General features: G+C 42.7%; 1 protein-coding gene across 3 annotated transcripts in view; it reads right to left on the bottom strand.

Moving 5' to 3' along the window:
• The window catches only part of LOC122570445 (optomotor-blind protein), a 168,035-nt gene that overhangs the window by 99,522 nt on the left and 45,669 nt on the right, over positions 1-22,844 (bottom strand). For all 3 annotated transcript variants that reach the window (XM_043732766.1, XM_043732767.1, XM_043732768.1), the window contains exon 3: positions 3,529-3,642. In XM_043732766.1, the coding sequence (XP_043588701.1) occupies positions 3,529-3,642 (114 nt within the window). The remainder of the gene's footprint in view (positions 1-3,528; positions 3,643-22,844) is intronic.

Genomic DNA, 22,844 nt, shown 5'->3' with positions numbered 1-22,844 from the left:
ACGATTCGATAGATTCGAACGTATTTCACATGCTTGTCACGTGCTCGTCCGCTTGCTACGTACTCAAACTCAACATTCCAATTGCAAACACATTGAAAATCGGTAAAAAGATCTCTTCAATTTCTATACAATTTGCTTTTAAAGAAGGGGAATTTAGGAACCTGAAACTGTACATCCATCTGAGTGTTTTCAAGAGGTTCAAAGATTTTTATACGCGTAAGAATAGACGTGTCGAAAGATTTTGAAATTGTTGGAAAATTATGTACAATTGGTTAGAAATGAACAAAGGGACACGTCGATTTCTTCGCCTATCGCGCATGTCGATCGGAGATTCCTGATGTTCAATGATATCAGAAGCTCGCGTTGATCGAACAAAGATATTTGCCTAATCTTGCTACGGCTCTTAGATGTTCATACTGACAAATTTCACTGCTATTTCAACAGACAATGGAGGAGTTGGAGTATTTTCAAAACAGCGTCAATAAGATGCAAAGTGTTGACTCTGGCAACGATGAAACGATGAACTTTCTACCAGGAAATCAGAATGACAATCCTTAACAATAACAATCCTTAATTTCTATTCTCTACAGAAAATTAAAGGAAATCCCAACAAACGTACACGGCTAGCTTTCACCACAGATTAAATTTCCTATGAAGAGTTACGAATTGACCATTTTCAGCATAGTTTTCACGTTAAGTCGAAATTTCCAGCTACCTCTGTCCCATTCTACGGGACCAGACACTCGATACAGAAACAATTGGCGAATGCAGCGAGAACCAAACGGCGAGATCCGCGAACAGAGAAGTCGACACACGGCCAATCGAAAGGCAGACCACAACGAACGATTACATCACTCGGACGACCGCAGCCACTTTGGAACTCGTTCGACGAGTTCTTCTTCGTCCGCTCGTTTTGACCCACCTGCGACGGATTCGAACGACCAGACACGCCTCCCTTCAAAGACAACAATCGTGATAGCCGGTGCTTAGAGGAATCAGCCGAGAAACTCGCTCGATCCACACCTTTTCATCCGCTTCCTATTCGCCACCCGGTATATCCAGTTTACTGTCGACTTGGCGATTTTTCTTTCACTTTCAGATTTACCAAAGTTCGATATTAAATTATTTCTTTGGGACTCGAGAGTCGAAAGGCGTGTAATATCGCGTGGAATTTGAGAAAAGTTGACGTTGACGTTTGGGGTGGAAATATTGGGTCGGCAACTAAGTGATTGCGGATTTTGTTATTGTCACCTAATGAAAATATCCGCAATCACTTAGTTGCCAGCCTAATATAACGGCCGTGGAATCTTAGAAAATTGTTATTTGCAGGTTATTTTCGCCAATAAATATGGCAAAAGTTACGCGACAAATCCTTCTTTTCGTCCAACGAATAACTTTTCGCATTGAAAAACATCAATCGAGAAGAGAATTATTTACGACGATATATCGCAACAATGCGTTCGTGCAAGATGTTGCGCACATTTGGTTGAAAAATTTGTCGCCAAGAGAAACTAGAAAAATTAGGACAGTTCGCAATATACACGTACGATTATTCGATTAAATTGAAGCATTATTTTAATTATATCTGAAAACCAATCGTATTACAGGCAGAATTATTTAAAGTAATCTTCGAGAAACTAAACGATTAATCTCGGCAAAGTTGGTCACTTTTTCTGTCTAACTCAATTATCGTTTAAATATCCCATCATTATTGCCCCATTCTACGTTTCACCAAAGAAATCAAGATTTCTCCAAAGGATATCACGAGTTTCAAATCTCGCGCCACCGTCTCCACTCTAAAGAACCTCTAAATAAGGAGATACGGACTGTTTAAGACAAACACCGTGGCTCTAAAAGCGGGAAATGAGAGTGCATAAACGATTTGGCCGACGCAAAAAAGCGAATAGAAAAAGAATACCGTTTCGTACGTTCGTGAGAACGAGCGCGACCATAGCGGATTGCCATTTACGTGACAAGGAATCTCGAAACCCAGCGTGATTTTCGCGAAGTCGGTCGACGAATTTCCCGGCTGCTTTCCCGGCCGGCCGATTATGTTCCGTTTAGCACCCTCGCGACGCGGAAAAACGTTAAACGGAGCCAGACGATTGTGGCAACGCTCGTGAGAACGCGTGTCTGCACGTTTCGGCCATCCAGGAAAAAGTTAATGGCGAGCTAATGACTGGCAGAAGGTTGAATCGCTCGGTTGGAATCATTGCAAGTTACTTTACAAAGCAGTTTGTTTGGAAAAACTGGAACAGCGGCGAGGTTTCTTCTTCTCCTACTCGTTTGCATATTACTGTGCAATCGTGGGTATTTACGTAAATGTAGAAATTTTGAAGATTAAAGAAAGTAGAATTTTAGTTAGCAACGTGCAATGTCGATCGGAGGAAATAGAATTTTATTTGGCAATTTAGAATTGCAATTGAAGTAAGTAGAATGTTATTTTGGTATTCGGAACTCTGGTCGAGTTAAGTAGAGTTTTATTTAGAAATTTAGTATTCTGCGCCATGGAAAATATACGGCGAAAACGTATGACACCAAGAGAGAAATTTAGGTTACAAGAAAAACACGTTGGTCGATTAAAAAAGGGGAAATTACGATAGACGAAGAAGAAGAAGTTCGATTTTCTTCCTCGTTTGAACTCTCTTGTTTACATTTATCATTTTAATCAGACTTCGTGGAAACTATAATTTTCATGGACACGTGGACCAGGAAAGAAAACGACCAGTTAAGTTATAAATCGATACACGTGGTTAACGGCTGGCTTCAATTTCAGGCTCGTTATTTCAAGTGGCGCGTAATCTTCGAGCCCTGATAAGCACGAGGCGCTAAAATCGAAGCGAAAGTGTCGCCTGTGTAATGCAACTTTGGTAGGTGATAATTTCGAAGTATAAATCTTTTTCCTGAGAAAAATGTCGGTTAAAATTGCCGGCTGAACGCTATCGGCGGATAAACGGTGCTTTTGGTAACTCCTCATTTCGAGACATAAACTTCTCGCCGAGAAAATTGGACGGTATGAAACTCAGTTCGACAGTTATTAACCAAGTAAAAGTTCTATCGTTTCGTTCGTGATGGAAATAAGAAGAAAACCATAATTTTATTTAACAAAGTAATGTTATTATTATTTTAATGAACGACTTTCTACATTTTTCACATCCTCCGTTTCTTTTCTAAAAGAGAAAAAAGAAAGAAGATGGGTGAACTTTCTTATCCGACATGAGGCAAACAATTAAATTAAAGTAAAAACAGCTAATGAGAGGAAAAGTTGCTTTCAAGTTTTTTTTCTTTAAAAATTACAAGTCGAAGAAAAAGGAAAGAGAAACATATGTTCCGGTGAAAGATGTCGATGAGGAAGTGGTAACGTACGAGTAATCGGATAATTGCATTAATTTCCGTGTTCGCGGTCGTCACGAAAGCTTGGACGCAACAGCTTGGCGGTTCGTGATCGCGATTCGTGGAACTATTCGAATCGTTAGAGCGTTCTACCCGTGACAATTATACTGTTACAAGTTTCACCTAGACCCTTACCTGTTGTGGAACTTGTATCTGTAGTCGTCCGCTGCGACGATGTCCAGCAGGAGGATGTATTTGGCCTTCGCGTCCAATCCGGAAACTCGGAACTTCATCTGAGGGAACATCTGCCTGAAACCCCCGATCAACAGACACAGTTCGATCAGATAATTGCAGTAACATTCATTGCAGTAAAATATAATTATTGAACAAAGTATGTGGTTGACAAAATTTTCATTAACTCTGCGACTATATATTGCACACAAATAATTAACATCGAGTTTAATCATCTTGCAAATGTTCTCAAAATTTTGTCATCTATTGATTAATTTGTATTTTAAACCAGCCTTCAGCCAATACGAAAGAAGAACGTAAAGACTTCGAAAATGACGTATTTTGATTATTTTCAAACCCCAAATATCCCAAACTCTGTCTTCTTTATCAAATCTCATTGCATCGTTCACTGACGTCAACTTTCCACGTTCAACATATCACTGTAATGTCCATTAAGAATTTGCAAACACACATTGCGCTCTTCTTCCTCGTCTTATCGGTACAATTTTCAGCCAGCAATAATTCAACCTACAAAAGAGAGCCTCAGTTTGTTCCCAATACTCTCTCGCCTATTTATCCATTTCTGTTCCACAATTTTCCATCTATTGAGTTGGCAACTAAGTGACTGCGGATTCGTCAATACAACCTAATGAGAAAATCCGCAGTCACTTAGTTGCCGACCGAATATTCTAACTCGCACTCCAACAAACATTAGCCAAACCTGCACAAAAGGCATCAGCCCTGAAATCCGACGTATGTCAAACATTCCTTTGGACTTTGCATTTCGACGCTTATTGCATCATTCGCCGACGACCATTCACTCTTTCTACCACGATGAAATCATATCACTGCGCTCCCCATTCTGTTGTACTGCGCTCTTCCTTCTCCGCAGACAGCTTAAGTTTGTTCCCAAAGCTCTGTCACCTGTCTATTCATTTCTGCTTCACAATTTTCCATCTATTGAATTGGCAACTAAGTGACTGCGGATTCGTCAATACAACCTAATGAGAAAATCCGCAGTCACTTAGTTGCCAACCGAATATTCTAACTCGCACTCCAACAAACATTACCCAAACCTGCACAAAAGGCATCAGCCCTGAGATCCGACGTATGCCAAACATTCCTTTGGACTTTGCATTTCGACGCTTATTGCATCATTCGCCGACGACTATTCACTCTTTCTACCACGATGAAATCATATCACTGCGCTCCCCATTCTGTTGTGCCGCGCTCTTTCTTCTCCGCTTACTCGCGTATTAATAATTTCAAGCGAAAAAGAATGAACCCCAAGCCTATTGGTCAAATTCTACAGATTCTACACGAGTTTACTCGTCAGATTCTGTTTCATCGTTCAAGCGACAATTCTATAAAGACGTATCACTGGAATGAAAAATCTACGATGCTCGCGTACCGCGCTCCGCCACCCCCCCCCCTCGTCTTATCCACGCGATTTTCATTGGAATGCCGAAAGGCCGGAATAGAAACGTGCACGAGTCAATCGTGGCCGCTGTGACAGCGGACTGAGGCGCGTTCCCGCTGAATAAAAAGCGGATGCTGTCGCGAGAGAGGGCATCAGCACGCGGCGAAGAGCAGTTAGGGAGGAACTCGGTGCACGCCGTGGAATTATCATCCCGCGGGAAGAAAGGGCGCCTTCTGTCGCTGGAGCGCGCGTCACGGAACGCCTGGCCAGACATTTCGGCGTGTTTTCACTTTTTCTAGCATCGCTTCGGACACCGCTGCCAACCGTTGGAATGTCGTGGCTTCGTGAAAATACCGGCTGTGGTCACGCGGAATTGAAATCGCTCTCCTCCGACTTTCGACGTTCTTGCGGCGTTCTCCGCGAGGTTGAGGGCTCGCGGAACGTAACATGTGCCCCAACTGCGCGCCGAGAGCCGCTCCAGGGGCCCAATTGAAGTTTCCAACAGGCTACGGAGCACAGGTGAGAATTTTATTGAAACGTCGGCGAGCTGAGCGTGCTGGGTAGCGTAAACTGTGGGAGTGGCTCGCCAGCCAAGATGATGGTTCGATTTCGGACGAGATGGATGCTTCTTGGTAAGCTGGACCTGTTCGTAAGTCGAACCTCTCTTAAGTATATACGTTCCGCGGAATTTTTCCTCTTACTTGTGCACGCCAACGTGTTTTTTCACGACGAGTAGGCTGATTTTTGAGACGTCGTCGACCCCGGACACTTGTTTCTCAACTGATTATCGCATCTAATGCGACTGACAATAACCGATGGTTACAGCTTGAGCAACGTAGAGCCGAGCTTGCGAGACGCTTCTACGATAACGATTTAATATTAGAGTCTCTATTGTACTCTAACGTAAACGAACTTTGTGAAGAAAAAACTACACAAAAACGTAGAATAAAAATGATAGACGCTACGCGATCAATTTTCCCACACCATGACCGAGGCTTATAGGACACGAAGATACCGAAAATGATCTCTGGAACGACGTGAAAAATTCTTTATTTTACAACAAACGTATTGTCCTCTATGGAAATGTAAATAGAATATAAAAATACTAGAGCGAAGATCGTTCAATGAAGAATGCAACGTTCTTCTTAATCTGAGCGTACATAAAAATACGCAACATGGTGGCTCGTGATTAACGTTTGTAGCATACGTACGAACATACTGAAAATCTTCAAACGAAATCAACATTTTATTTCACAGAACCAAAGGGAGAATATTCTTACCGAAAACGATAATGATAATACAAAGAGGAAAATTTCCATACTGCGACAAAGACACGCGCGTCTAGATTACCATGAGAGCGACCAACAAACCGATGATGATCGAACCATCGGATCGAAGTCAAGGACGCTTGGTATACCGAAAAAGGGATTATTCTTGCCAATATCGTACTTAGCGAAGAAGATGCTCGATAAAAGAGCATGTGTGTCGCAACGAGTGTCGCAAAACCTATGCGCTATCGTGTCAAGCATGGAAAAAACTGGCGACGATAAGCTTTGTTGACTCCATAGCGCTGGCCGGAGCTGGTGATTCGCGCGGCAGACATAACACGATTAATAAAATCCGAAGAACGCCCTCAGCCGCACGGATTCAATTGCTTTGACATTGATTTCGCTGCGACATTCTGGACCACCTTGTTCTACGGCCGCTTACTTCCATCCGAGCGAGTCGTTTTAGACGACGACCAAGGTTGACCGTAACAAATAATCTACCATTTAAACAGTTTATCGTATACAAACTGGGAAATTATGGCGGATCTAATGAATCGACGAGAAAGGAAGAAATTACGAGGAGATGTTAGGGAGATGTTAGAAAGACGAGAGAGAAATTAGAGAGTGACAGATCTTTTTTTCTTTGTCTGATATCTCTTGCTTTATTTAAACTTTATCCTGTTTTGAACTTGGATAAATTTCTTTGAAGAAATGAGAAGCTTTCGAACGAGTAGGTAAATGGAAATCTTTCCGTATCGTTCTTCTGCAACTTGTTAAAGAAAAATTGAAGAAAAATTGTCTGCTAATAGCTTCCTCCTAGAAACGAAAAACCAAAGAATCCTATTTCGCTCGTTACAACGCCTTTCTGTTTCCTAAGTAGCCTCTTTTGAAATTCATTCATCAACCCTGACACCTGACACGAAGAAAAGAACAGGGACATGGCTATAAGAAATAATTTCCCATCTCTCTAATTTTCCAAGGAAGAGTTTTACCAAATAATACGAAATTCGATGAGACGTGATTTGAACATGATCAATGAAATACATACTATACCGACAAAAGCAACTGTACGCGAATACTTTTTGTAGCCACAGCATCTCCTTCCGAAAAGAAACAAAGAGGAAATTTAAGAAACCTCGTTCCTCCTTCCAACGCGCACCAAATTCCGTAAAATTCAATCATCAACGCCGACGTCCGACGAGAAGAAAAAAAGGTGAAAAAAAAAAAAGAAGAAAACAGAAGCAGAAGACGTGAAAAAGAGAAATAACGGATGGATAAGTATACTGTTCTAGGGGGTCAGGAAATTAAAATTCCTCAAGATCGGGAGCTATAATCCGAACGTTCCAATTTACACCGAGCCCACGGCTGGTTGCCGTACGTTGGAACGGCGTGGCTCGGACCTCCTCGCCGCAGCGAGCGGTTTCTCTCTCGAACATCGCAAAAAGAGTAGAGCGCACGTTCGAGAAACGTTTCGCGTACACCATTATGGAAGCTGCGACTGCCTTAAGAGAAATCGCTCGGTGCGCCTCCTTCGAATTATTGTACTTTTGTATGCTAACGGCGCGAGTATCCTTAAACGTCGTCGTTATAACGGCCGGGCCAATTACGGTAATTAGCCGCCATAAACGAGTAGCGTCTGAGAAAGCACCTTCGTGCACCGGTTGAACCCCTTTGAACGTACCACGGAACAATACGGCTGCCTCTGCTTCCACCGATAAATACAAGTCAGGTTGTCGCCGCGTGGACATCCGTTGCGCCGATCCATTGTTTCAGGTCTTAAGACTCTGATAATCAATTAGAGATCCTAAATGTGGATGTACCGAGTGTGCAAGGGCAGCTTCCTTTTAATAAATAGTTAGTACTTACGAATTGTGAGGTTCCGCGCGTTGAACTGCAACTCGAGGGAAGATTGATTCACATGAACCTCGCATGCTCGAGGAAGAAAACCGAAGTTTTAAAATACAACAAGATCAAGATACCAACTCTCATCTTTGTCTGTAGCAGCCAGTTCGTGAGTTGAAGCTCGCGTAGAATCAGGAAAGATTGGTTCAAAAAAAAAAAAGGAAAAAACTGACAGATCTAGAAGAAAATTGACGAAGAGCGAAAGCTAGGAAAAAATAAATGGAAAAATCACGAAATATTAGCAGACCATGAAGTATCATAAAGCGAAGTTTCAGAGAACTTAAACTCAACGGGGAAGAAGGGGGATGAAAAATCGGTCGATCGGACGACTTTAAAGGCCGTTCAGGGATTTTTGGTAGCATCTGCCTACTGTGCTGAATATCGTGACGAAGGGTGGGATCGATTCTCATTCACGTGGAGCACACAGAAGGACGGTAAGCCGGATTATCCTTGCGATGCTTCGGCAAAATATCCCGCGGGAGGATGCTGACGACCGACTCGAATCGCTGGACTAACCTTCCTGAAAAACTTCCAGGCTTCTTTTTATCGTTTGTTCCGCCGCGCTTTCTTTGTTTTTCGAGCAACGGTAGCCATGAATAAATCAACGTGCAAGCCTACGTGCGGTGAACTTCGTTGAGACTGTAGGAAGTACTCCGTTGGAAACGTAGAATCGATTAAATATTCAAACGAACATAAACATCGTATCTAGATTTATTGCACATAACGTGTGTGCTGTGTTGAGCAGCGCAGGTTCTTTGGTAGAGAAGAGACACGACAAACTTTGTGCTTACGTTATAGGCTAATTACATTGACTCTTATGCAATTTTTATTTAGGAAAAAAGACGTACATACGTTTCCTGGTTTAAGTAGAAATACGTTTAAGCGAGCTTTTCTCGAGAGAGGGAAAACTTATCCCAAAGATAGTTAAAAGGAGACCTAGATAAATTTCATCGTAAATTTCAGTCAATCAAGAAACTAAAAAATTTGCCTCAAACTTTGAAAATTCAAGCTTCTGAATCGAGAATGAACTTCTTCTTCGAAAGTATCTTTACGTTTAATACAATTCCTGTTCGTTGCCTTCTATCGAATAATTCTAAACGTAGTAAAAATCGATCAAACCCGATCGCCGCTGTAAAAAATGTCGAAAAATTAACACGACTCCTAATATGTGCAGGTCTATATTCTTAAAATCCGACTAATCGATAAATCATTGAAAACGCTCGCTTCAGTAGCTTGACGCAGCAGTTGCGTCGTCCTGCAGTACAAAATCACCGGTATACTTGTCGAATGAGCAAATTATCTGTTCGAACATCTGACGAGACCGCTGAAAGCTGTAAATCGTCTGATAAAACTGCTCTTTTCACTGGCCCCTTTGTAACTTTTAAAAAACTGTAACTTTTAAGGCATTCGATAAGACACGAACTAGAGAGAGAGAGAGAGAGAGAGAGAGAGAGAGGCGAAGGAGAAACGGTAGAACGACTGTGTCGGTTTGTAGAAGAGACGACGTGGCACGGACCGTTAACGAGCATCGAGGAATCGGGGGCCGTTTTGGTCGATGAGAAAGGGCGTAACCCCGTGACATTCCTTTCGACGACGAGGCATCCTCCGGTTTAATGGCCCCTCGTACAGATTACGGAAAAAGAAATTCGGCTCTGCTTCTCCGTGGAACACGGACACGTGTTCGGCCTTATGATTTTATAAGAGACGAGTACCCTTACGCTCGGTTGGGAGCACGCTCTTCAGGAGGATGGGTTAGGTTCCTGGAACGTTCGGATCCGGCAACCTTCCTTTTGCCACGTTTTTTGGTCGAATGGTAGGTTTCGAACAGAATTTGAAGGGTTTGGAGAGAAGCAGACTGGTTTGCGAGAGTTTTTGTTGGTTCGATAAAGTCATAATACCGTGGGTAGGTTTGATGTTGATTGGCAGAAAAATTACTGTCATTTTCCTTCGGGGTAAATGTTGAAATTATTAATTTCGTTCTGAGAATAAACTTTTCTTTTTTTTTTTTTTAATTTAATTAATTAGAAGTTCTGAAAAGTTTCTTGGATTATGAATAACAGGCTCCGCGGAAGAATATCAATCTTTCACGCAACCTTCTTCTGTGTCATATATCGACGATCTGTTCCGTAATGTCATACGTATCGATGTCTTATACTTAAACACCTTGCGGCATTCATCGGATTGTCGCAACGAAGTGTATCATTTTGCCTACGCAATTTCATACGACTCTGCGTATTATCAAACAGATTACTTGCTGCAACGTCCTCTATGGCGGAAAAATCTACCGCCTTTGCTTATTTTTACATAACAAACGCTTCGATCGTCATGAATAACTAAAACAGTGTATTATTCCCAATTTTTCTTCCCAAACTTATACTCATTCGATATCGGATGCATCGACGAACGTCATACAACGCAAGCAAACTTCAGAAACACCCACGATACTTCCTATATCTCTTCCAAAAATTCCAAACGGCTATTTCTCTGTTATCAGACTTATCGTCAAATCTCGAGCCAAACAATTAAAATATCCAATAAAATTACCGATGCAAAACCCGTAATCTTCCTTATTTCCCTTCCAAAAGCCTCGATTCTTCGATATCAAACGCGCCATAGCGCGAATCTCACATCAAACCATGTTCAACAGTGTCAAACTTACCTACCTACAAAATCCATAATATTTCCCATGTCTCTTTCCAATTTTCCGTTGTTGTCAAAGCTAAACTCCTCGGTCAAACTTTTAAAGCACAAAATATAGTCACCAAACGAAAACCATTCGTTCTTGTTTCTCTTCCAAATCGAATTCTCCGATATCAAACGTATCATCGGCGCGAATATCGCGTGAAATCGCGCCAAACTTCGAGAACACCCAGTACAGGCAATGTTCTCGGTGTTCCCGCAGTGTGTGGCAGGTGGAAGCGAGCTCTCGCTTCCAGGAAACCTCAGGAGCCCGCGGTGATGTGCGAGAACGAGGAGGACTACGGCGACGAGGGCGATATAAGCGCGGTGAGCAGCCACGTCCCTAAATTCTTCTCCCTTTCCCTTTGTCTCCGGTCGCATCCTCGTCCCACTCTCTTTTCGTACGATTCCTCTGTCCTCTTTCTCGCCACCGTCGCTCCTCTTCTTCCTTTTATTCGATAGCCGGCTCGCCGGATCCCCCTTCGCAGTATTTGTTTCTCAGACGGCGCTAATTTTCGGCGTTACGGCTCTATCGGCCGAGGCCGATCTGGAGATCGCCTCGGGCAAACTTTGGCTGCCTTCGACCGCGGCCTCCCGCCTCGTTAACCCGCCGAATCGAAGAAACTAGACGATTCACCAGGACACCTGTAGATTGGCTCTGTCACTCGGTTTACGTGCCTCGACGTCTGGCGCGTGTATCAGCTTCTGCACGATTGCGAGGGCAGATTGTTGAAGAGGTTCGACGATTATGATGAGAAAAAGTTGCTAATTACATAGTGATATGCATATACACGTATTTACGATTGAAATGGGACGAGAGGTTTGACGAAGTTTGTGTTTGTTTTTGATCGATTTGATTGCGATAATCCTTTTGGTTTTTCTTTTTATTTAGATTTGGCCTTTTTAGACTTTTCCTGTAGATTCATTGCACAAGAAGATTGCACTAGAGGTTCGATGATGATGATAATGACGATGATACGAAAGTAATAATTATTTAGCGATATGCATATCGTTTATGATATAAGTGGGACGAGACGTTGGACGACGTTTGAGCTTGTTTTCAGTAAATTTGATCGCAATGGAGCGGATGGTTGTCGGAGAGTAATTTGTAGTTGAAGGTGGAATTATAGAATTACGAAGCATTCTGTCTGAGAGACTCGACGATTTTTTATTCAGTTGTTCCATTTAGTTTGATTTAGTGTAAGGTGGTTGTAGCACATTGAAAGGAAAAAAGTGAAAGTGTACAGATTGGTTTTGACGTACGATGAAAAGTGAGGAAGATAACATGTCTTGGCAACAGGAGGAGATAAATTTAACGAATAATTACCAACATAAAATTAATGTCTCGTCATTTCTCATCGTTTTTTTTTTATTCTTCTATTAGAAATTATAATCTTTCTGAATCTGCTACATCGAAAGGATTCCTAGTAATAGAAGATGGTGGAACGATCAAGAAACGTTGTAAGGAACGATCGATCGAAGCATTTAAATCAGTAGAATCATACTTGTACAAACAGCGACAAGGGATTATCCTTTTCAGCAGCCGTTGGATGAATAATAACGGCAAATGGGGAAGAAGAGAAAAGGCCGCACGTGTGCGCATGAGTGCGTCATCGCGCCAACATACGATCGCCATTCGATAAAATCCACCACGGATTTACGACGATCCCAGGATCGTTAGATCATCCGGCGCGATCCTCGCGAAATTTGCCACGTTCCAGCCTGTGTTCTCTGAATTATTGCCTTGTTCTGCCTCGAAATGGCGAATATATAACATAACGTTTCCGTTTTTTCTTCCCTCAACATCGTGGACTATATCAAATTAAAAATCATCAAGGCTTGTTTCATTTATTTCACGTTGACCCCTCTATTCGTAGAAAATATCATGTAATTTAATTACTATCACAGGATTTGTATTAAAAAAAGAATTCGATTTATTCATCAGCACCGACAAGATCTCAAAATAATGAAGAAAATTAAGATCTTTGTTCGCAGTGATATTTAAATCTTAAAACGTTTCTAACTTATTCTAACAGATACGATATACTTACGATTAGGATCTAATAATGAGAGCGATAACCGAATATACAAATATATTAACAACCCGTTTATGAAAACCGTACAAAATAAATATTCCTCTTACTGTTCCCACAAATAAAACATACAGCACCGCTGGGCCCATTAAATTCAATAGAAAAAATCGATAAAAATGAAATCCCTCGTCGTTCTAAAATCCCGCACGAACGCGTTAAATTATCGCGAACAATCTTCCTCTGGAAATCACACGAAATAAATATCCCCTCTCTGCTTCCACCGACTCTCGCCGCTAATCCATTAAATTCACTGGAAAAACGAAGCAGAGCTAAACCGAGATGCTCCATCACTTTAAATTCCTTAATTCCTTAAGAACCAAGAAAATAATCTCGTTGGCCGCGAACCACGCGCAATCCAGAGGAAAAAAATAAACGACTGAAAAAAGCATGGAAAAGGGAATATTCGTTGGTAGCGAAATCCTTGGCAAAAGGCGTGGAATAATTAAATCCGAGGCATCGAGCAGCGACTACGATTCGTCTCGCGTTTTATGCTCTCTGTGTTCCATAGCGGGCCGGTTTTTATATACGCGCGTTGCCGCGCGTTCGCCTCGGCCGATAAATCGAACGTTGAATCGTTATTTACGGGGCGTGATTACCAGCGCGACGTTCGCGCCGAAAGCGCGCCCGCAACCCGGTAGCTTTCCGGTTAATTTATTTTATCGCTAAGCTTCGCCTACCGATGATTTGCCGGCCGTTGCGTTGGCCGCCTTTCGCTTCTCCACCGCCGACGATGCCCCCACCGTGACAATAAAATTGAAAGCCCCGCTGCGTTTTATGGCGAGATTAAAAAACGCGCGGCGGCCAAGGCTTACTGTAAATTGCGGGCAGCCGCGAGCCGAAGCTCGAACGGTGAGCCATCGAATGGAAACCAGGATTCCGTGAGATAACGCCGTAACACCGGCGCAGATTGCCTCGCGAAAAGCACCCGGCTAAATCATGGATCGCTCTCTTTGTTTAAGAGGATCGCGTGATACCAGCCACTAGTAGCATACGCTACACTCGATATATTACGTTCGCCGCGTAATGGAAGAGACGATCGGCATTCGCCGCGCTGTGGGTAAACCTGGTTCATATTTGAACATGGAATGAGGATGTTTGCGTTAATTGAACCGCGTAAGACGAATGCAAGGGCAGTTTTAAGAATTCCATATTTTACGCGTTACAATTTAAAAAATCGTTCGCGTAAGAATGTATCGAAATATGTATACCACTTAAAAATTAATTTCTTCTCATCCTGTGTATCAAAACAGCGAGACAGAATTTCCCTCCGCCGCATTATTTGCCTACATCTCGTCTATTCTACTTTACGCTTGCAACGCCATCTGCAAACGTACTACCGTTACACCGTACATCAGATCACATCCTTCGTTCTCTGTCTTCATGAAACGTTTAGACAATCAAACGCTATATCTTCGATACGCGACAGTGTTCCCTGTTAAATAGCGAAAGTGTTTAAAAACCGAGGGGTAAATTTCGGCATAGGAAATTCGTGCCTTTTAATTAGCCTATCTCGGTATAATACTTAAACGACGAAATAGTAGATCAACGACGTACTATGAATTTCTTGAAAAGTTGCGAACGAAGCAGCAAAGCGTTCGAAGACTTTGTCCGAATCTCACCACGAAGATTAGCTTCCCCCATCTGGACGAAACATTTACGCGACGTCTAAGGAGAACTGGTTCCTCGAAACAAGCGTTTGAAAATGAAACTTCGTAGATAGAATCGGCAATGACGTGAATTGTCACGACACGAAGAATTCCTCGCTTTTCATCCGCCATCTCGAAGAATCGCTTCAACAACGACATAGGAATCTCCGTTGTAAAAAATGAAAGTCGTCCCTCTAATCCCTAGCAGCGTGAATTTTGCCACCCGACTTTCCACCCCTCGTCTCGATAAAACATTTAGACAATGGCCAAGGAGAAGAACCGCTTCCCCGAAACAAGCGTTTGAAGATGAAGCTGTCGTCGACCGGTGGATAGAAATATTGCCAGTGGCGTGGATTTTCGCCACGCGAAGGCTTTGTTTCCGGCGATTCCATCGCGCCGAAGCGTGGATATCGCGCGCGCGTTCGCACTTCAGTTCGGCTTCCGGGGGGATGCTCGCGTGAGTCGCGTGCGACTTCCATCCGCCAGCGACAATGCGCTTTTTTCCCGGAGTCGCGTACACAACGGGCTCGCTCGGCGTGGAAACGAGCGGCGTGCGCGGCTCGTCCCATTATTTGCCCTCCGCGGCGCGATGTTTCTATCGCGTCAAGCCGGCGACGGTGACAGGGTGCGATCCGGAAGGGACTCTTTCACGCGTCGGGGGACAGGTTTTCGTCTTACGAGAGCGGACAAACCGCGAGATAATTAAGCCTCGTGCTTCGCGTTCGAAGCTTGCAGCGCCATTAGAACGATCCCCGCTTTGCCGAACTTCCAATGACGAGGTGCGCGTGCGAAAACGAAGCTTTTCCTGTTGTCGATCTCTGTTGGAATTGTTTGACAATGGACACTCTGAAGTAACGAAGACTCTCAAGTATCGGTCGATGCACTTTTGCGTATGTTGTATGTATTAGGTTGTCCGAAAAGTTTCTTTCGTTTCATGAGGAAATAATAAACGCACGACGTTTTTTGTTTTATATTATATTGTCGAATTACGAACGATCGATTTTGTTCTGTTGAGATAAGCACCGTGATATTTCACAGACTTGGTATTTCACGATTGTATGAAGCTGCACTGTTGTAAAAAATACGTTTGCGAAGAAAAGACACTTTTCGGACAACTTAATAGATCGATACAAGTATCGTGTGTAGGTACTCGTAGATTAGATCCTAACGTATGAATGTCTTAGCCATTTACAGGTTTCGAGTTTCTACGTGGATTGATACAAATATCATCAGCACGTAGCTATTACGAATATTGCGTGCAAGTATATATCAGATAACAGCATACGGAATTTTCCTTTAATATTTCATGCTGCTTCCGTAATATCGATGTATAATACGTCCTAAACACGATGTTGAAAATTAAAATCATCTATGAAAGAGGAAATTTTAAAATGACGTAGGAAAATGGAGAAAGTTATTCATTGAAGGAAATGAACGATATACCAGAACTGAATCGATCTAGAAAATTGGTGTAATAAAATTGGACGTTTAATACGTTGCAATCTGATAAACTTTATGGAAGTATTTCATTAATAATATAAAGTATCGTAAACGCTAGAAAGATTAGATATACGCTACATAGACAGTGTATGTTTATAGCCAATCATCTACGAAAGTCTGCAAAACCTCGGAAACTCCGTCTGAAAATCGGAAACACCCTTTCCATCGACTGTTCCGCCAAGAATTATATCATTCGTCCACGAACAAAACTCCATTGACGCTTTCACGTCCGGTTGTTGTCAACTAGTCGCCAAGTGTATGCCAAATGTTACACCACGCTGATGTGACATCGTCACGCGCAAGTCCATGCTTTGCGTGAAGTTTCCCAACTTGAAATATTTTACCACAAAATCGCCGGCTATCGGTTAAGGTTGCCAGCAAATCTATGCGAAGCGTCAACGCGACAACGACCGGCTGGTAACATTCACCAGGAGCCGGCAAGCTCCGCTAAGAATTCGCAAAACGTGACTAATCGCCCAAGATCGCATGACGCCACAGTGGCTTCGCCAGTTAGTTACACAATGTTGATCGAACAAAAGCTACAAAATGCCCGTAGACAGGTTAACCTGACGAGTGACCGCGCGAAAGAAGGATCATCGTCGCGGAAAAAGGGATCGACGCGACGAAATCGAGGGGGTTAGAAGGACCTTGCCTTCCGAGCAAGCGTGAGCGGCCGAAGGAAAGAGAAAGAGAGAGTCTTGTCGAACAAATCGGTACAAACGATCGTCGTAAAGCAGTTAAGGCGAGTTTATATACGCGTTCCTCTCGCAGGGCCCCGTGGAGGCGGTCGAACCGAGATGACCAGCCCCGATAGGGAAACCGATAGTCGCTGGCCGAGGCTTTCGAAGGCTTCCTTTATCCTGGGGCCGCGGTCCAGAACCCCCGTGGCGTGGAACTTTTTTAACTGGATCCACGGAGTGGGTCCGCAGCGGACTGTATCTCAAAGTTGCATCCTCCTCCTCTCCTCTCTCTCTTTCTCTCTCTCTTTCTGTGTGTGTTTGAAAATTTAAGTTCTCTAAACGCGAACACAGGTACGGAGAGGACCAGGGCGAAGACGGATCGCGTCGCCCGGACGATTTAATTCCGTTTTCCTCGCTCGGGTCTGGAACGAATCGCCTTTGTTTCTTCGTTAGTCGCTTTGTACGACTCTGTGTTTCGGCGAAACAGGACGAAAATCGTGTTTAAGGAGTTTCAAAGGTGAAACCGTACTGCAGTGTTCATTCGTAGCGTCCTTGTTGAGTTCTCCATGTTAACTGTGATTTGATGAAATCGGAGCAGCTGTTCTTGCAATTTTTTTCGTTCGTTGGCAGCATGTTATCGATGCGTTGTATCAGAACCTTTTAATCGCAACGTGTCGTTGATACGTGTTATCAGAATCTTTCGATTTCAAGTGTTGCTAGAGCACACTCTGTCAGAATCTTTCGAGTATTATAAATATATATATATATATCTACTATATATCGTTTGCTATACGTATCAAATTATATATTTACTACACATACATAGAGCAACATTAAAATCTTCTATATTCAAGTATATTATTAATACACTACGAATATTAGAAGCTTCCAACTCCATGTAATTTCAAGTAGAAGACACTTCATTTAACAGAATATTAATTTTAATTTCACTACCTCCCTTAATCAAGCGTTTTTAGTACAAATCGACGAAAATGTCAACGCATGTGTGTACTTATGGGCGACAGTGTAGCTCGCTGAAAAATGATTCACGTTCCTGTCTTCGCGTGTACGCGTCACCTCCACCACAATGAGCCGTGCACCGTATCCACTTGAGCGGTTGAAAGGGGATCCGAGGTCCACCTTTCACGCCCGAGGACAATAATTACCCGCGTCTCATTTATACCAGGCTGGCCGGGGAGCGGCTCGAAAAAAATACCGTGCTCCTTTTACAAAATAACACTCGAACGGGCAGCTCTGTCCAAAAGCCCCGGAATGATCGGCCCCCTAACAATGATCGACGGAACGCGGCTAATTGCATATTCATTGGGCCAGACAGCTCGTAAACAGAGCCCCGAACAACGCCACAAAATTCGGGAACAGGGAGCAATGGTGTTTGAATCCATGGGGCGTGAATCTTCTTTTAGGCCTTTTAGGAAATATTTCTTGGCAGGGAGGATGTTCTGGAAATTGGATTTTCAGAGCGATCTGATTGCATCGTGAGAAACTTGTGGGAAGTTGCATTAGGAACGTTTTAACGAATCGATAGCGAAGATTTAACAGCCAATGAAGTATAATGTGCATCGTAAGGATTCGAAGATTACAATTGACACTGTATCTGTCCTTAATTACACACATCGATGTATCTCCGATCGCAAACGTAAGTATGTAACGTCTCCGATTACCTTTAGAGATCACGTGTTGTAATTAAATGAGCAATAAAAAATATAAGTCTTGGGCAGAGGTTTGTTTCGACTATCAAATAAATTCAAATATCGCAAGAAGCGTCGAACTTTAGATATTTCACACATCCTTGAACGTTATGTTCGTTCTATTCGTTGCTGTACTTTTTTAATTTCCCATAAATGAATAAAAGTCCGCACTCTTATGACTAATCTGATATAATTACCCTTCGTGTCACGGGGTGTATCAACGTTTTTCATCGATCAATCAGTCGCCTGTTTAGGGAATTCACGCTTCATCGTACACACGTTGAAACTTTAAAACGATAAGAAAATAATTCAATGTAAAGAGAATTCAATTAACCGCTACACCTAAATTTTAAAAAAGAAAGAGGAAAGAAAAAAGAAGAAAACATATACGTTTATTGCCAACTCCATTCACCAGCCACTCAACCTCCCCAAAAGCTCGTAAATCACGCTGCAACCTCCGACACCTCGCAATCATCCCCTCCCTCCTCTCGCTCTTTTGCAAAATTCGCGGAAACCAGCCGCGCACGATAGACGGGCGCCGCACGAAACGTCGTAGCGCAGTCTCCGGCTGAATTTTCGCGGGTTTCTCCAGCAAGTGGCCCACGAAAGTCAGAAAAGGAGGGTAAGAAGGTCCCGTGCTGCACTGACTGGACGCCGTGGTTTCCTGTGCGCTCGGCCAAGGTCAGCGGTCGAAATTCCCGCGGCCGGTCGACCCGGCATAATTTCGGCCGTTTATGACTCGCCAAGAACAAATAATAATTTAGTGGGCGTCTACCGGCTTCAACCCCCCGAGATACGTAGGCCTCGGCTCCCTGGCCGCCTAGCCAGGCCGACACACTGTATAAATAACGAGTGGCGCCAGCCGAACTTCCACTGTTACATTATCTCTTATGGTTTACACACGCCACGGCCCCCATTATACCCCGTCCCTATCCACACGGTTCACTCTCACACACGCGTCAAACAGCCGAGCCTCGTCTCTCTAACGTCTGCCATCTTTCACCCTCTTTCACGTTCGCAGAGGAAGAGAGAAAGGTTTCTTCTGCTCTTCCCCTTTAGACCTTATACGATTTCTTATTAGTCCTCGAGCTAACTCAAGGTGTGAGAAACTTGGAGATCGCTGATCAGTATACCGGGTGGCTCTCTGGAAGTTGCTTTTAAGAATGGCTCTACTACGGCAGCTTTTACCTCGTCAATGGGACTTTCGGTTAACAGGATCGTTCAGAGGTGTAGGTGCGTTAGCAGTTCGTCGATAGATCGTCGGATAGGGCAAGCACTCGACGTTAATTTTGTACTTGAATAACGAAACTGAGAAATATGGTACCGATCGATGGCATAAATAAGCATAGGGGCAGGTTATACGTTGATTTATTCGATTGGTTGCAAATTTGGAATGAAATTTGGGAAGAATTTGATTCCAAAGCTTTTCGTATCTGTAAAACACCTTCTGAAAAATTCTTCTTCGGTGGTAAATATTTTTGTTCGAGCGACTCTTGCCACTGTCTTTCGCGATTCTTATACCAACGCTTTTCTTTTCTCACTCCTTTCTATTGTTTTCTTATTCGTAGTAGGTAGATCGAGAAGCAGAGAGAGAGAGAGAGTAGTAGGGTTGTGAATGTTACGCGATGATTTGAAGGAGCTTATTGGGAAGATTGGAGAGGAAGACTAGTGCCAGAGGGCTCTCGAAGAAGCCTGGAGAAATAGATGTACAGTAGGAGAAACGCTGATCGGCCGTTTAACCTCTAATTTCAAACGAGCTCGAGATTCGAGCGGATTAGCTGGAGAAACAAACCGGAGGGTTTATCGATCCTCGCTTCTAGCCGACGGTTGTTCATCGAAGGTGCGAAAAATGTGAAGGCCTCTCTTGAATTATAATGACGCGATCGATATGTACCGGGTGTGCCAAAATTAATTTCGCTAATTTCCAACATCGCGAACTTGATGTTGTACAACGGAAAGAAATTAAAAGAATCGGACTATGTAGTTCAATTTTAGATGCAATAAATCTACGAGTGAATGATTTCGTTGCTTGTTAAAACGCGTGTAGCCATAAATTCGATCGAAACGCAAGGGATTAAATTACCCAGTCTTCATCAGACTTCCTCTACAGGTACATAAAGATGAAACAATAAATGAAACGACTGTAGATTAATGTTCTATAAATTTTCAGATTATCGACGCTCCTCTGCAATTTTCGAAGCCGATTATTTTTATAGCGTGTAACAAAATACACAAATAAATCGATCAATTCCATTAATGAAGTATTTTGATTCTTTGAAAATTACACGCCAACGCGCCCTGAAGTTAAAACCGAGAAACTCTAGAAAAGATAAAACTAGCCAGTTGAGTTTCTACGTGGCTCGAATATTCAGTTACAAATTCAATGCATTGGGTTGGCCCAATACAATTATACGAAGGATTGTAAAGTACACTCGTAATGATTTTTACAAAAGCGGAAGTTTGACGAGATATGAAAAATACAATGAAATATTCAAATTCCAAATAATGACAAATATATTCCTCCTCCTGGTAGATAAACTTACAATTTACTGTTTTAAAATAACCCAACGGGATCTAACCGAGCGAACAGCTCAAACTACCCTAAGCAAAAGTTCGAGAAAATTTTAAAAGCTCCACAGACAGCACCGGGACGTATCTAAAAACCGACGTTAAAACGATGGAGCAGAGGCTGTCGCGTTGAACGATCCCAAGAGGAAGACGGGTCAATTAATTGGCGGCTGGACGCGGCCCTTATCGATTTAAAATCCATTCGCTCCGCGGAGTAGCGTATTCTCGCGATTAGTATCGTAATACGTGGCCCGTTGAATCGTCGTTTGCCCAACCCGGCATTATTTTCAACGCTCCGTGTGTTATTAAGATCGACGATAAAACCGGTGCAGACACGAAAGCGCCAACGATCATTGTAACGTAGACTCGCCCGGTCGTTCGTTCGTTCGTTCGTCGTTGGTTGGTTGGCGCGCGCGCGCGCGGACCGACACAACCGGAAGACGAGCTCGAGCACGTTCCTCCGGCGATCGTGTAACCCGTGGCTACCGTGCAATTATGTCTTTGCCGAGAATTTCCACGCGTCACGGCCGATGAAATGCGCAAATACTGCGATTAACATCGGCGCTCTTTTCATTTTTTTAATCGAATTATCTACCGCCTTTCAGCTTCTATTCTAAACACTGATCGGTGATAAATAGGCAGTTGAAATGTGTATTATAAACGACGGAGGTGTGACAAAAGAGAAAAGGGCACGATTTTGTCTTAATGGAGAAAGGTATGTGAGTGTTGGAATAATTTATTTCAGCCTTTACGATTGCGGTAATTGGACTATAGCGAAGCATAGTGAATTATGATAATACAGCGATTGTAAATGGAGATATAATTGTAAGAGATATTTCGAGCGATCGAGGAGACGAGAGTACAATTTAGGAATAAATAAGAATTTAATTGATGCACCTTTTATTATTTATTATTCGGTTCTGTTCGTAAGACAGACGACATGCTGAAAGTTTACAGTACTCGAGCGACAAATCAGGCGAGTGTTATAATCGAGAAATATGTGCTTCTCCCGTTGAAAATTTTCACTACTTTGTCTGTATCGGAAATTTTCGCTAAATTTACAGTTTATATAAAAGAAAGAGACGATATAAATATATCGTAGAAATGAAAAATGACTTCCTGAATGAGAAAGGATAAAGAGACCCTGGATACGGAAGTTAAGAATACAAATTCTAAAATAATCTATATTAGCTTCTACTTATTTTATCTCAAGAAGTTCTACATCCTAATTTTACCGCGATCGAAGAAGCTTAAATTATCAGCACCGATTTGACTTTTTTTTTCACTTTCTAGGAATTTAGAAAAATATCAAACATCGAAACACGCTCGTCCACACTAAAAATTTTCACCTCTGCGACATGATTTACCATTTAAACCGCTGAAATGGAGATGAAGGATCGTTAGTCTCGCGATGCTTCATTCGAATGCACAACTTGCGATATAAGTAGATTGTTATCGACGTTCTGGTTAGAGGGAACAAGTCGTTTAAATAAAGGTCAAAGTATCGCTCGGATAGGTAGACGATGGCGTACGTTCGTTTCTTCGAGTATAATTTTCATTCTTCGATTATGTGAACGAATAATCGAACAGGTTGAGTGCTTTCTGTCTGGCTACCTACGCTTTATTATACCAAACTTGCCAATATTTTAACATACATTTTCCACGGATAGCTATTTACGATTTATTCTAATTCCTCAAAATGCGAATATTCTCCGACCATAGATTTTTCGCTACAACTTCCTTATCTTCAACCACGTTGATTACGATCGAACGAAGGAATATGCGATGCCTGTTTTGATTGCTAGTGAATTAACG

Source organism: Bombus pyrosoma, linkage group LG8 (genome assembly GCF_014825855.1).
Source record: "Bombus pyrosoma isolate SC7728 linkage group LG8, ASM1482585v1, whole genome shotgun sequence".
In the NCBI taxonomy this organism is placed as follows: Eukaryota; Metazoa; Arthropoda; class Insecta; order Hymenoptera; family Apidae; genus Bombus; species Bombus pyrosoma.
The sequence above is the reverse complement of the archived record's forward strand: the minus strand, read 5'-3'. Positions and strand labels throughout refer to the sequence as shown.